Below are 13,029 nucleotides of genomic sequence, written 5' to 3'. Positions count from 1 at the left end.
TGGGTATTGTGGTGGCTAAATGAAACTTTTATTACCTGACTCCGGGGTTTTTCAATCTCCTGACTTTCTGCCACACAGAAAGGACAGACATTAATCATTTCCTGATGATAACTGGTTAAATGCTCAACCGTTTCTCATCCATGGCAATCATCTGTCACTTTAGTACATTCTGATGTGACACAATAAGCACAAACTAAAAGGCATCAAGACAAGTGCAAACTTGACATCAAGCAGGTATCCACACAAAAACATGGTTATGTGAACTATGCTGTGAACAAAGTGTTTAGCTCAAGAACAAAGTAACTTGACATCTCACTAATGAGAAATAAAGGAAAATCTCTTAAAGTAACAACAACAAAAAAGAGCATGGCCTTTTCTGGGGTACATAACAGCTTCAAAGCAGCAAACCTACCTTCGTGATATCACATATAGCACAAGAAACTACCAGCACTGTGCTGGTTCCCTGTGGCTGCTGTAACAAATCACCACCAAGAGGTGGCCTGAAACAGAAGGAATTCTTTCATGGCTCTAGAGCCAAAAGTCCAAAATCAGTGTCACTGAGCTGAAATCAAGGTATGTAGGAATGCGCCCATCTGGAGGTTCCACGGGAGATTCCCTTCCTTGCCTCTTCCAGTTCTGGTAACTGCCAGCATTCCTTGACTTGTGACCATGTCATTTCAAGCTTCAAAGTTAGCACCTTCAAATCTTTCTCTGCTGTCTTCACATACCATCTTCTCTGTGTGTGCATGTCACATGGAGAATCCAGGACAATCCCTCCATCTCAGATCCTTAATTTGATCACATCTACAAAGACCTTTTTCTATATAAGGTAGCATTTATAGCTTCTAGGTATCAGGGATTAGAACCTGTTATCTTTGGGGGGGAGGTGAAGGGGAAGCAGTATACTGCCTACAAGTATATTTCCATTTCCGCTCTTCCAACCTTCATGCTATTTATTGTCATACTTTGTACATCTACATGATTTAACCCCCAAATACATCATAAGAACTCTTGCTATAAACAATTATCTTTTAAAGAGACTAAAATTAAATATATGAATTAAAATCTCACTGGTCTTCTTACCATAAAAATAATAAGGGAGACATATAGCAACTGTTAAAAAAAAGTTGAAAAAGTGATGAGACTTCAACTAGAGATATGAATGAAGCTGATCTGGATAGGACTAAGGTAAATCAGAATATAAGGAAAAGGATGCGATGGTCTATATTTTAAAACTTCAACTTCTGTGTGAAACCAAAGAGAGAGATGTTTATTTAGTAAAATTAATATTTCGGGTAGCATTATCTAATTTAACTTATGATCAGTTTAGTTGAACACCATAATTCATGGAATCTAGAATAGGGCAAGAGATCTTGTTGGTTCGTACAGTTTAGTGTGATGCTGATACATCCCAGAGTAATTTGGGCACAGAATAAACAAAATATTTGCAAAGTCCCTGTGATGGTTAGGTTCTGGCGTCAACTTGGCCACGTGATTATGCCCAGTTGTCTAGTCAGGCAAAGCACTGGTCTGATTGTAGCTACAAGGATATTTTGTGGCTAGTTGATAAACTGGAAGGCTAGTTATTAAATCATCACTCAGCTAATTGCATCTGTGGCTAATTACATCTGCAGTCAACTAAGGTGTATCTCCCACAATGAGATAATCCAATCAGTTGAAAGCTTTTATGGGAGAAGTGAAAATCTTTCACTGCTTCTTCAGCCAACAAGCCTCTCCTGTGGAGTTCATTCAGACCCTTCATCGGAGATGCCAGCTTCACAGCCTGCCCTACAGATTTTGTACTCTTCCATTCCCATGGTTGCTTGAGACACCTTTATAAATCTCATATTTACAGATATCTCCTGTTTTTTTTTTTTCTCTAGACAACCCTGACTAACACAGTCCCCTTGGAGGACTGAGGAGAAAGAATAAAAATATTAAACTTCTCCATCTGGAGAATTCCTGATATTCTCACAAGTAACGGGCACAAACAATTCAACAGGCTGAGCCCTCAATCTTGAGGCTCACCCCTATGAAATTTATTCTTGCAAAAGAGAAGCTAAACCTACTTAATTATGCCAAAGAGTCACCCCCAGAAAACCTCTTCTGTTGCTCAATGCGGCCTCTCTCTCTAAGTCAACTCTGCAGGTGAACTCACTGCCCTCCCAGTGATGTCCTCCCTGGACATCATGCCCAGGGGTGTAAATCTTCCAGGCAACGTGGGACAAAATGAGACAAAATAAAGTTTCAGTGGCTGAGAGATTTCAAACGGAGTTGAGAAGTTATCCTGGAAGTTATTCTTGCGTAATATATAGATAATCCCTTTTTAGTTTGTGGTGTATTGGGGTTTCTGGAGGGAAGTACCTCAAACTGTTGACCTGTATTCCAGCAGCCTTGACTGTGGAAGACAATTGTGTAACTATATAGCCCTTCCAGTGTGACTGTGTGATTGTGAAAACCTAGTGGCTGATGCTCCTTTTATCCAGGGTATGGACAGATAAGTAAAAAAACAAGGACAATAAATTAAATAAATAATGGGGGGGTGGTTAAGAGGTTAAAAAAATTGGAGTAGATTGCAATACTTGTGATCAGAGAAAGGGGTAAGGAGCATGTTATGTATGAGTTTTTCCTTTTTATTTCTTTTTCTGGGGTGATACAAATGTACTAAAAATAATCATGGTGATGACTACAAAATAATAAAAACAGTAATAAGAAGAAGTCTTTTATACTTATCTGCTAGAGTTACCAATCCATTTCTTTGTGCAGATCCAGATTTTCCATCTGGTAATATTTTTCTCACACCTGAAACACTTCTTAGTATTTCTTACATAGGTGTTTTGTTAGACATAAATTATTTCAGCTTTTGTAGGTTTAAAAAAGTATTTTGTTTTAGGGAAATTTTTACCAGGTATAGAAATCTTTCTTTCAATACTTTGGGGATGATGACTCACTGACTTCTGGCAAACGTTGCTTCCACTAAGTCCCCTGTCATGCTTACCATTGTTTAATTTGGCTATTTTCCGTGGCTCTCTAGTTAACATAGTCATTCTTTTCTCTCGTTTTTTGAACATATGATATACAGTTATAGCAGTTATTTAAATGTTTTTATTCACTAATTTAATCACTCACATGATTTCTGGGTCAGTTTTGATATTCGTTACTATAAATCGTATTTTCCTATACTTTGTATTCTTAGTAATTCTGGATTGGATGCCAGACCCTGTGAATTTTATCTTGTTAGATGTATACATTTTGTATTCTTATAAATACTCTTAAACTTTGCTCTGGTATGCAATTAAAAGTTACTTTGAAAGACTTCATCCTATTAGGCTTTGCTTTTAACCTTAATTAGTCAGGGTCAGAGAACAGCTTATTCTAGGGCTAACTTAGTTCTATCATTGAGGCAAAACCCTTCTCAGTGCTCTGTCCGATGCCCCACAGTGAGGAGGTCTTTCCACTCTGGCTGGTATGAATAGGAACTCCTGGTCCTGTGTGAGTTTTAGCAATTGTTCCTTCTATCCTTTCACCTGATTCTACTTCCAGCGTCCGGTATTTTCCTCCCAAGTACGTGCTGATCATTACTCAGCTAAAGACTGGCGGGGACCCTCTGCAGACCTTCAGGGTTCTCCTCTCTGGTATTCTACCCTATGGGCTCTGGTTACCCTGACCACTCCAGGCTAGCAGCTTTGTCTTTACAACCTGGCAAGTTACCGGGCTCTCCCTGGCTTTCCCCTCTTTGGGGAAACTCTGCAGACAGTAAGAGCCTGGAAACTATCTCCAGACAGTAAGCTGGAGAAATCATAGGACCTCTGAAAAATGAAAAACTAATGAGGTGAGACTTATGATTTCCTCAGTTTACTGTCTGGTACAAGCAAAAATCTTCCATAATTTTTTAAAAACATACCGTTAATACGTTTTCTGGTCACAAATATAAATATACATCACTCATCCTTGTATTGTTGACTAGAAAAGTATAGATGTATCTCAACTTTTCAATTCTCCTAATGGTAAGTTATTAAAATAACTTTTAGTTTTCTAATGGAATAACTATCCCAATACTGTTACACTTTCCTAAACATAAACACCTAAAAGTAAAACTGCTAAGTCAAGCACAGATCACATTCTAAAGCTTTACAGGTTGTTAAATTGCCTTCTAGGACAGTTATATTACCTTTGAAAAAATCCTGAGTGTTTTAATGTTTACGCATTTGACAGGTGAAAAATGTTCTTATTTTGACTAATAAAGTCAAACATTTTCCATTTTCCATAGGAAGCACTAAATAAGTGTTAGCTATTATGTTTATAGGCCCATTCAAATTTTTTCCCTTTCTGAATCATTAATTCATCTTCCCTGCCTATTTTCTAATCTGCCTATTTTATTGGTGATTTATATTAATTCTTTATATAGGCTATTAAACCTTTGACAAATATGCTGAAAATATTTTCTCCAAATTGGATTTGCTTTCAATTTTATTTAAGGTGGATTTTAACATATCAAAGTATATTATTTTTAGTAGTCAAAGCAACTTCTTCATTTATATTGCTAGCCTTCCTCAGACTAATATTATATTTCCTTCTTGTAGTAATGATTTCATTATTTTACACTGAAGCAATTAATCTGACACTTATGTTTGTTTATAATATGAGGAGAGACATAGCTATCCCTCAGTCAGTCAGGTGGTTGCCTCAACCAACCACTTATTCATTAATCCTTCACTCCTCACTAATGTTAAATGCTTTCTTTATAGTAAATGTATACACACAGATAAACATATGCACTTTTCTAACTTTCTATTCTATCCCTGTTTAATGTCCAACTTCTATTAGAATGTCACATATACCAGGTCTCACTATTTTACTGACGGTTTCAAAATTTTCTTTACAACATTTATGCATTTACTCTTGCAGATGAACTACAGCATTTCCCAGAGGATGACTGTTACAAACAAATCCCAAGGCTCCACGCAAATAGACGCATATGTGTGTTTAGGAATGAAGGCAATGAGGTATCTTCCTTACTTTATTTTTAACAAGTTTTCCAGATGATTTTGATGTTCATCCATATTTAGGAACAGTAGCTTAGACTAAGAAATTGAGAGCTGAAGTAGACTATATATTTACTGTACAAGTTTTAGATGACCTCCCCTATTAAAAACTTCAAAAGTTGTCATTAAATAACTTCACTGGAAATAAGATCAGTGTACTAGAGAAGCTATAACAAAGTTCTAAATCTTAATTATACTCAAGAAAAGATAACAGGAAATAACCTTCACTAAGATTTCATAAAATACTATATCTATATAAAATATCCATTTCAGCTCTACAAGCAGGAATTTCTGCAATTTGGAGCATCTTCAAAGAAGCTTTTTCTTTGATCCAAAGGGGCCAAGGATGACCTCTCCAGCTCCCAAATTGCCCTCCCAGCATGCTCCCCTGCAGAGCAAGAAGCAGAAAGAACCACCAGCCTCAGCACTGCGCCATAAAAACAAGATGTACTAATGTGACTACTATTAACAGCTATTATTTTGATTTAAGATGGCCAAACAGAAAAACAAATCAACCTTAAGCTCTCTGAACACATTTTACTACTGTGTGGAATCTTAGTCAACATTCCATCAAATCCATTAAGATTTGTCAAGAAACAAAAGACAAGTATAAAACATGAGGCACTCAGGTTGAAAGATACCTCATTTTTTGTTCAGTAAGCTTGTTTCAAAGTGAAATAATGTTCTTTGAGATCAGAACAGTGGAGATCAGATGGTCAAAGTTGTTCTATAGCAGTAGGGCATCAAATGTCTGTCAAATATCTAAAGTCGTTTCACATAAAATTAATGACAATCCATAGCTCCAGATAATGTCTGTGTTAGTTAGATTCAGTTGTCAACTTGGCCAGGTGAGCACACCTAGTCTTGTTGCTGCGGACATAAGCCAATGGTGCATGAACCTCATCTGTTGCCAATTACATCTGCAGTCAGCTAGGAGGCGTGTCTGCTGCAATGAGTGACGTCTGACTTAATTGGCTGGTGCTTAAATGGGAGATTGCAACATAGCACTGCTAGCAGCTTGGCATTCCTCATCTCAGCACTTGCAGCTCAGCCCGGGCCCTTGGAGATAGAGAAAGAAATCACCCCGGGGAAAGTTGTTGGAACCCAGGGGCCTGGAGAGAAGACCAGCAGAGACCATCCTGTGCCTTCCACGTAAGAAAGAACCTCAGTGGAAAGTTAGCTGCCTTTCCTCTGAAGAACCAACAAAATAAATCCCCTTTTATTAAAAGCCAATCCATCTCTGGTGTGTTGCATTCCGGCAGCTAGCAAACTAGAACAATGTCCATCATGGCAGGACTTATTGCCCTCACAAGTGGCTAAAGGATATATCTAGGTAATTCTATACAGTGCTTTCACGTGTTTCATTTTATCCCACAAGAACCCTGCAAACTGGGGTTTACATTTCATAAATGAGGCATAACACCGCAAAGAAGTTAAAACTTATCTAAAATCACTCAACTTACAAGTAGCAGAGATGGAATTCAAAACCGTTTATTTTATTTTTAGCATAGCACAGTAGCATGCTGACTTGGAATTTTAAATTTCATATTTGCAGGACATATTTTCATTTATTTCATTTTCTTTTCACAATAATTCTGTGAGTTAGGTAGAAGCATAAATATTTTACAAATGAGGGAAGGAGATAAGCTAAAATGAAATACTGTGTGTGAAATCATTTTTGATGTATAAAAAGCAAATGCAAGGTGGCATTAAAAATAAGTGAGTAACCTTTTATGTATATATGATTTTTTTCCACAAAAAAGAAAAAAAAGTCAATTATGATGAAAGAAAAATATTTATTCCTTCTAGCATCCTATATTCTGGAGCAGCTGGAAGGGAAAATCTGAGAGTATCATAAGGCAGCCCATGACAAACTCTGGGACCCATCCTACAACCGCTTGTTGAACAGTGCCTTGAAAACTATTGGTTTTTTCTTTCTTTGCTTTGTATATATGCTATCCATTACAATAAAAAATAGTTAAAAAAAAAATAATAATGAGCTACCAAAAGTTCCCATCAGTACTAAAATCAAGATTATTTTTCTGAGTTCTTTCTAACAGATTATAAGGAAACCTTTCCAGCTTCCAGCAGGAGTGTAGCATGAATTATTTATTCCAAGGGAAAGAAAAGCAAGGAGAGAAGCATTTCACACACGCCCATTTGGGTAAGAGAATTCAGAAATCATAGGTACCTATATTCCCACATAAAACAACCACTGGAAACAGGCCTAAAATAGTGAACCAACCACAGCTACCAGGAGCAATAGTCAGAAAGACAGTTAAAAACAAAGGTAATAATGAGAACTAGCAAAGAAGCTATGAAAGAAGGTGCTACTGTTTCACACCAGTAAGAAAGATCAAGAAAGAGCAGTAGACCTACAGTCAACTCCCTAGCTAGCTTGCACAAGTCACCACTGGGAGCACAGGCACTCCTAAACAGGCAGAAAAGCAGCAGAAAACTGCCAAGAAAAGCTAATAAAAGATACCATAAACTGGACAGACTCATACTGGGTCAATTACCATAATGAACGTAAAAATACAAACAAAAGATGATTTTGAAATTATTAAGTTACCAAGAGTACCAAGTAAATATAAACATGCTGCTCAATAACCATAACAGTTACAACTGTTCTGCATGAGATTATAAAAAAGGAACAGTCATTACAGTAGTCTGGATATCCCTCACATATAGCAGAAATATTGGAAAAGGGTCCTTATTGTAAATGGATTTCTTTTAAGGTTTTAAGGTAACTGGGTCACAAAGAATATTCTAACTCATTAGGATTTCAAATATATAAAGTTTCTGTTTTCCCTAGAAAGTTCAAAGTGCAATTACCTGAGAGACTGTGCCACTATGTTTTCACATATTGTCAGACAATGATTCACCCGGTCTTTCTTGGTAGTTAAGAGTTCTTTCTTTCTGGAAAAAGAAAAAACAGGAAGAAAGAAAAGAAAATGAATTATCCACTCCACTTATTTCTACACATCATTCAGTAAGTATGCACTGAGTACTATATACACACCACTCTATTCCATGCTGGGGGGCAGGGAAGGAAGCAGAACTAGGAGGCACAAATGAGCTCAAGCCACAGGGTTAGTAAACTATATCCTAAACCACTGCACAGAAAATTATTGAAGCAGCTTACTTTCTCCACTGTGCTGGTTTGAAAGAATGTATGTCCCCTAGAAAAGTCATGTTTTAATCTAAATCCCATTTCATAAAGGCAGAATAATCCCTATTCAATACCAAATGTTTGAAACTAATGAGATCATCTCCCTGGAGATGTGACTTAATCAAGAGTGGCTGTTAAACTGGATTAGGTGACAACATGTCTCCACCCATTTGGTGGGTCTTGATTCGTTTCTGAAGTCCCATAAAAGAGGTAACATTTTGGAGAATGAGAGATTCGGAGAGAGCAGAGAATGCTGTAGCACCACGAAGCAGAGAGTCCATGAGCTAGCGACCTTTGGAGATGAAGAAGGAAAACGCCTCCCGGGGAGCTTCATGAAACTGGAAGTCAGGAGAGAAGCTAGCAGATGACACCATGCTCTCCATGTGCCCTACCAGATGAGCGAGAAACCCTGACCGTGTTCACCATGTACCTTTTCACTTGAGAGAGAAACCCTGAACTTCATCAGCCTTCTTGAACCAAGGTATCTTTCCCTGGATACCTTAGATTGGACATTTCTATAGACTTAATTGGGACATTTTCTCGGCCTTAGAACTGTAAACTAGCAACTTACTAAATTCCCCTTTTTAAAAGCCATTCTGATTCTGGTATATTGCATTCTGGCAGCTAGCAAACTAGAACACCCAATTTAGGGAAAAGAAAAACTGAAGTACAAACAGGGACTTGTCTGAGGTCACACAGAGATGAAGTGATAGAGCCAGACTTAAATTTATGTTTAAAATGTACCCTGTATTTCGTCAATTCCCATTCAGTTTCACATTTTTTCCACTTGTTAACATCCCCACAGTACCTAGTAGTATATTATGTAAGACAATGATACGGATTACAGTGGCTGGGGTATTCAAGTCAATGAAATAAAATCGCTATTACATATACCAAATTGCCTCCACTTCTCAAACTCACATCATTAATTGATTGCAGTGGGCATACCACATAGATTTCACACTCTCTATTCAGTATAAAATCAGGTACAGACAATGACTAATAGCTTTGATAATCTCAAACAGCAAGAAAAAAAGTCAGCTGCTCAAAGGCTTCCCAAAAACCTCCTGTTAAAACTTCTCAGCCAGAAACAAGTGGTAGGGAGAATGCAGAGAAAGAGAAGTACCTATTCACTGTAAGCAGGGAACTGAAAGAAGGTACAGCCCCTTGGAGGGCAGGGTGGTGGTTCCACAGGAGGCTAGGGGTAGGGCTGCCATAGGATCCTGAGACCCCATTGCTCAGTATATACCTGGAGGAAGTGAGTGTGGGGACATGAACAGACATTTGCACACTGCTGTTTATGGCGGAAGTGTTCATGATTCACATGGATGGAGGTGGAATTGTAGTGTATACATACAATGGAGCAGCTATAAGGAATGAAGTTGTGAGACATATAACCAGGTGAATGAACCTTAAGGACTGAATGTTGAATGAAATGTCAGCAGCAAAAAGACAAATATGATGCTTCACTCATATGGACTAACTATAAAATTAAACCTCAGTGAACTTAAGTCAAGAGCATGGGTTATCAGGTTGGGGCCTATTGTACAGGGCCCTAGACTATAAGCTCTTACAGTAGTCACATACATTCAGGAGTTGTAACTGTTATTTCTAAACAGATAATGAGCTGTTTGTATATAACCTGGTTGTTCCCAGAAACTTCGGGTATTTATGTGAAATAAGACTCAAAGTTAGAGGCTCTGAAACTATGAAAGTCAGCACTATCTCATATAGGAACTGTTTAAAAAGTTGAAAAGGGGATCAGACTTCTAGTAGCGATTTGAATGAAGGTGCTGGAGATAGGACTAAGGTAAATCAGAATATAGGGTAAAGAATGATATTGTCCATATCTTACAACTTCAACTTCTGCGTGAGACTAAACGGAGAGATGTTTATTAGGTGCAAAATTTATATTCTGGGTAGGTCATTATCTAATTTAACTCATATGGTCAGTTTAGTTGAACACCATAAGTACATGGAATCTTGAATAATAGGGTGTGAGATTTTCTTGGTTTGTTCAAGTTAGTGTGATGCCCTGTGATATTTCAGAGTAATTTCGGTAGTGAATAAAGTATTTTCAAAGTCTCCTTGGGGGACTGGGGAGAAAGAAGGAAATATTCAACCTCTCCATTTGGAGAATTTCTGATATTCTTGCAATCAATGGGGACAATCAAATCAATAGGCTAAATCCTTGATCTTGGGTTTGCCCCTATGAAACGTATTCCTGCAAAGGAGAGATTAAGCCTATTTAAGATTATGCCTAAGAGACACCCCCATAAACCTCTTCTGTTGCTCAGATGTAGCCTCTCTCTTTAAACTAACTTGACAGGTGAACTCACTACCCTCCCCCCTACATGGAACATGGCTCCCAGGGGTATAAATCTCCCTGGTATCACGGGACAGGACTCCTGGGATAAACTGGGACCTGGCATCAAGGGATTAAGAAAGCTTTCTTGACCAAAAGGGGAAAGAGAGAAACAAGACAAAATTAAATTTCAGTGGCTGAGAGATTTCAAACAGAGTCAAGAGGTTGCCCTGGAGGTTATTCTTATACAGTATACAGATATCCATTTTTGGTTTACGGTGTTTTAGAGTGGCTGGAGGGAAGTATCTGAAACTGTTGAGCTGTGTTCCAGGAGCCTTGATTCTTGAAGACAATTGTATAAAGAGATAACTTTTACAATGTGACTGTGTGATTATGAAAAACCTATGTCTGATGTTCCTTTTATCCAGGATATGGACAGATGAGTTTAAAAATATGGATAAAAATGAATAAATAATAGGAGGGATAAGGGATAAAACAGATTGTGTAGATGGAAATACTAGTGGTCAATGAGAGGGAGGGGTAAGGGGTATGGTATGTATGAGTTTTCTCTTTTTACTTTTTATTTCATTTTCTGGAGAGATGCAAATGTTCTAAGAAACGATCATGGTGTTGAATACACAACTATGTGATGAGATTGTGAGCCACTGATTGTACAGGATGTATGGAATGTATGTGTGGGAAGATTTGTTACTAAAAATATTTTTTAAAATAACAAATAAATAAATAGGAAGGATAAGAGGTAAAATAAATTGGATAAATTGGAATACCAGTGGTCAATGGCAGGGAGGGGTAAGTGATATGGTATATATGAGTTTTTTCTTTTTTCTTTTTCTGGAGTGCTGTAAATGTTCTGAAAAATGACCATGGTGATGAATACACAACTAAGTGATGATATTGTGAGCCACTGATTGCATACCATGTATGGAATGTATGTGTGTGAAGATTTGTCAATAAAAATAAAAATAAAAATAATAATAATAATAAAACTCAGCGAAACAAAACTCTGGCCAAAAAAATGAGATTAAGGACACTACCTTCCCATCCTATGATTGCCAATGTCTTCAAGACAGGCAATATAAAGCAAAGAGGGAAGGGCCAAAGGGGAAGCCAAAAAACAAAGCAGAACAAGCAGGCTTAAGAACTATCTCCACAAAAGAATTTTGGCCATGGTTACCAAGTACATGGAAACAATTAAACCAGAAAGCTACTAAATTTCTGAGGGAATTCTGCTACCAAAGAAATCAAAAGGCTAACCTACAAACACATTGACTATTTAATCCTCAATGCACTCCTCACGCTCCAAAAAGTATGCTTGAAGGAACAGGCTACTGAAATTGTGCAAATCCAATGAAGGCATACCTTACCCAAAAGGCACTTCAGACACGGCAAGGAAGGAGAATGGTCAAGGAAAAAGCTCTGAAGGGCAAAGTCAGGGGCCAAGAAGAAGAAAAGATGGGGGTTTTAAACATAAAAAACAATCAGAGGGGCGGGCCGCGGTGGCTCAGCGGGCAAAGTGCTTGCCTGCTATGCCGGAGGACCTCGGTTCGATTCCCGGCCCCAGCCCATGTAACAAAAAACGGAAAAACAAAATACAATAAAACAAGAAAATGTTTAAAGATGTTTCCCTTTCTTCCTTCCTTCCTTCTCTCTGTCTTTCCTTTAAAAAAAAAAAAAAAAAAAAAAAAACAATCAGGGTGGGGAGGACTTCTGGGAAGATGGCCGAATAGAGTAGCTCGAGATTAGCCCTGCTCTACAGAAAAGTTAGAAAAGGGACAACTTTTCAGGAGGGCAACTAAGGCGGTGATTCGGGAGTGCTAATTCCCTAGGAGAGCCTTCTGCACCACACAGGGCAGCCCGAGTTGCAGAGACCGAGGAACTGAGAGGCAGAAGGCTAGAGCCTCGCGCAGAGGCGTGGAGCCCACAGGGGTGCACGGACAGGAGCCGGGGTTTAGGAACTAAGCCAGCCTGCATTCCTTGGGTGTACTACCCTCACCAGTACAGCCCCATGACCAGCGACTCACCCCATACCCCATATACCCCAAACTCCGTCACCCACTCCCTTTTCCCATGCTCCAGGCACCCCCACCCCATCATCCCCCAGTACATGTACCTGCCCCACACCCTGACCCCAAGTACAGCCCAACCCACCTCTCCTGCACCCCTCCCCCTCCCTGCTCCCTGCAGGCTGTTGCCAGCGCATAAAGGTTGCAGGCACCAACCTCCACATAACCTATGACCCCCTGCCCATAGTGTCACACAGCCTCACCCACACCCACCCCACCCCAAGCTCTAAGCATCAGTTTACAGCACTCCTAGACCCATGCATGCGCATGGGCCTCCAATCACGCCATTCAGCTCTGGGAACCGCACTTCACAATGAGGATGATGGAAGTTTCCCTGGTGACATGGGAGATGGCTTCCAGGGATGAATCCAGACCTGGCACCATGGGATCAACAATTTCATCTTGACCAAAAGGAGGGAAAGA

At 38.9% G+C, this 13,029-nt stretch overlaps 1 protein-coding gene across 5 annotated transcripts in view; it reads right to left on the bottom strand.

The window, feature by feature from the left end:
• HTT (huntingtin) overlaps nt 1-13,029 on the bottom strand; it is a 237,460-nt gene that overhangs the window by 183,484 nt on the left and 40,947 nt on the right. For all 5 annotated transcript variants that reach the window (XM_077136283.1, XM_077136284.1, XM_077136285.1 and 2 more), the window contains one exon: nt 7,881-7,964. In XM_077136283.1, coding sequence (XP_076992398.1) covers nt 7,881-7,964 — 84 coding nt within the window. Of the gene's footprint in view, nt 1-7,880; nt 7,965-13,029 lie in introns of those variants that run through there.

Source organism: Tamandua tetradactyla, chromosome 19 (assembly GCF_023851605.1).
Source record: "Tamandua tetradactyla isolate mTamTet1 chromosome 19, mTamTet1.pri, whole genome shotgun sequence".
Classification (NCBI taxonomy): Eukaryota; Metazoa; Chordata; class Mammalia; order Pilosa; family Myrmecophagidae; genus Tamandua; species Tamandua tetradactyla.
This window is presented reverse-complemented; position numbering and strand designations above follow the sequence as displayed.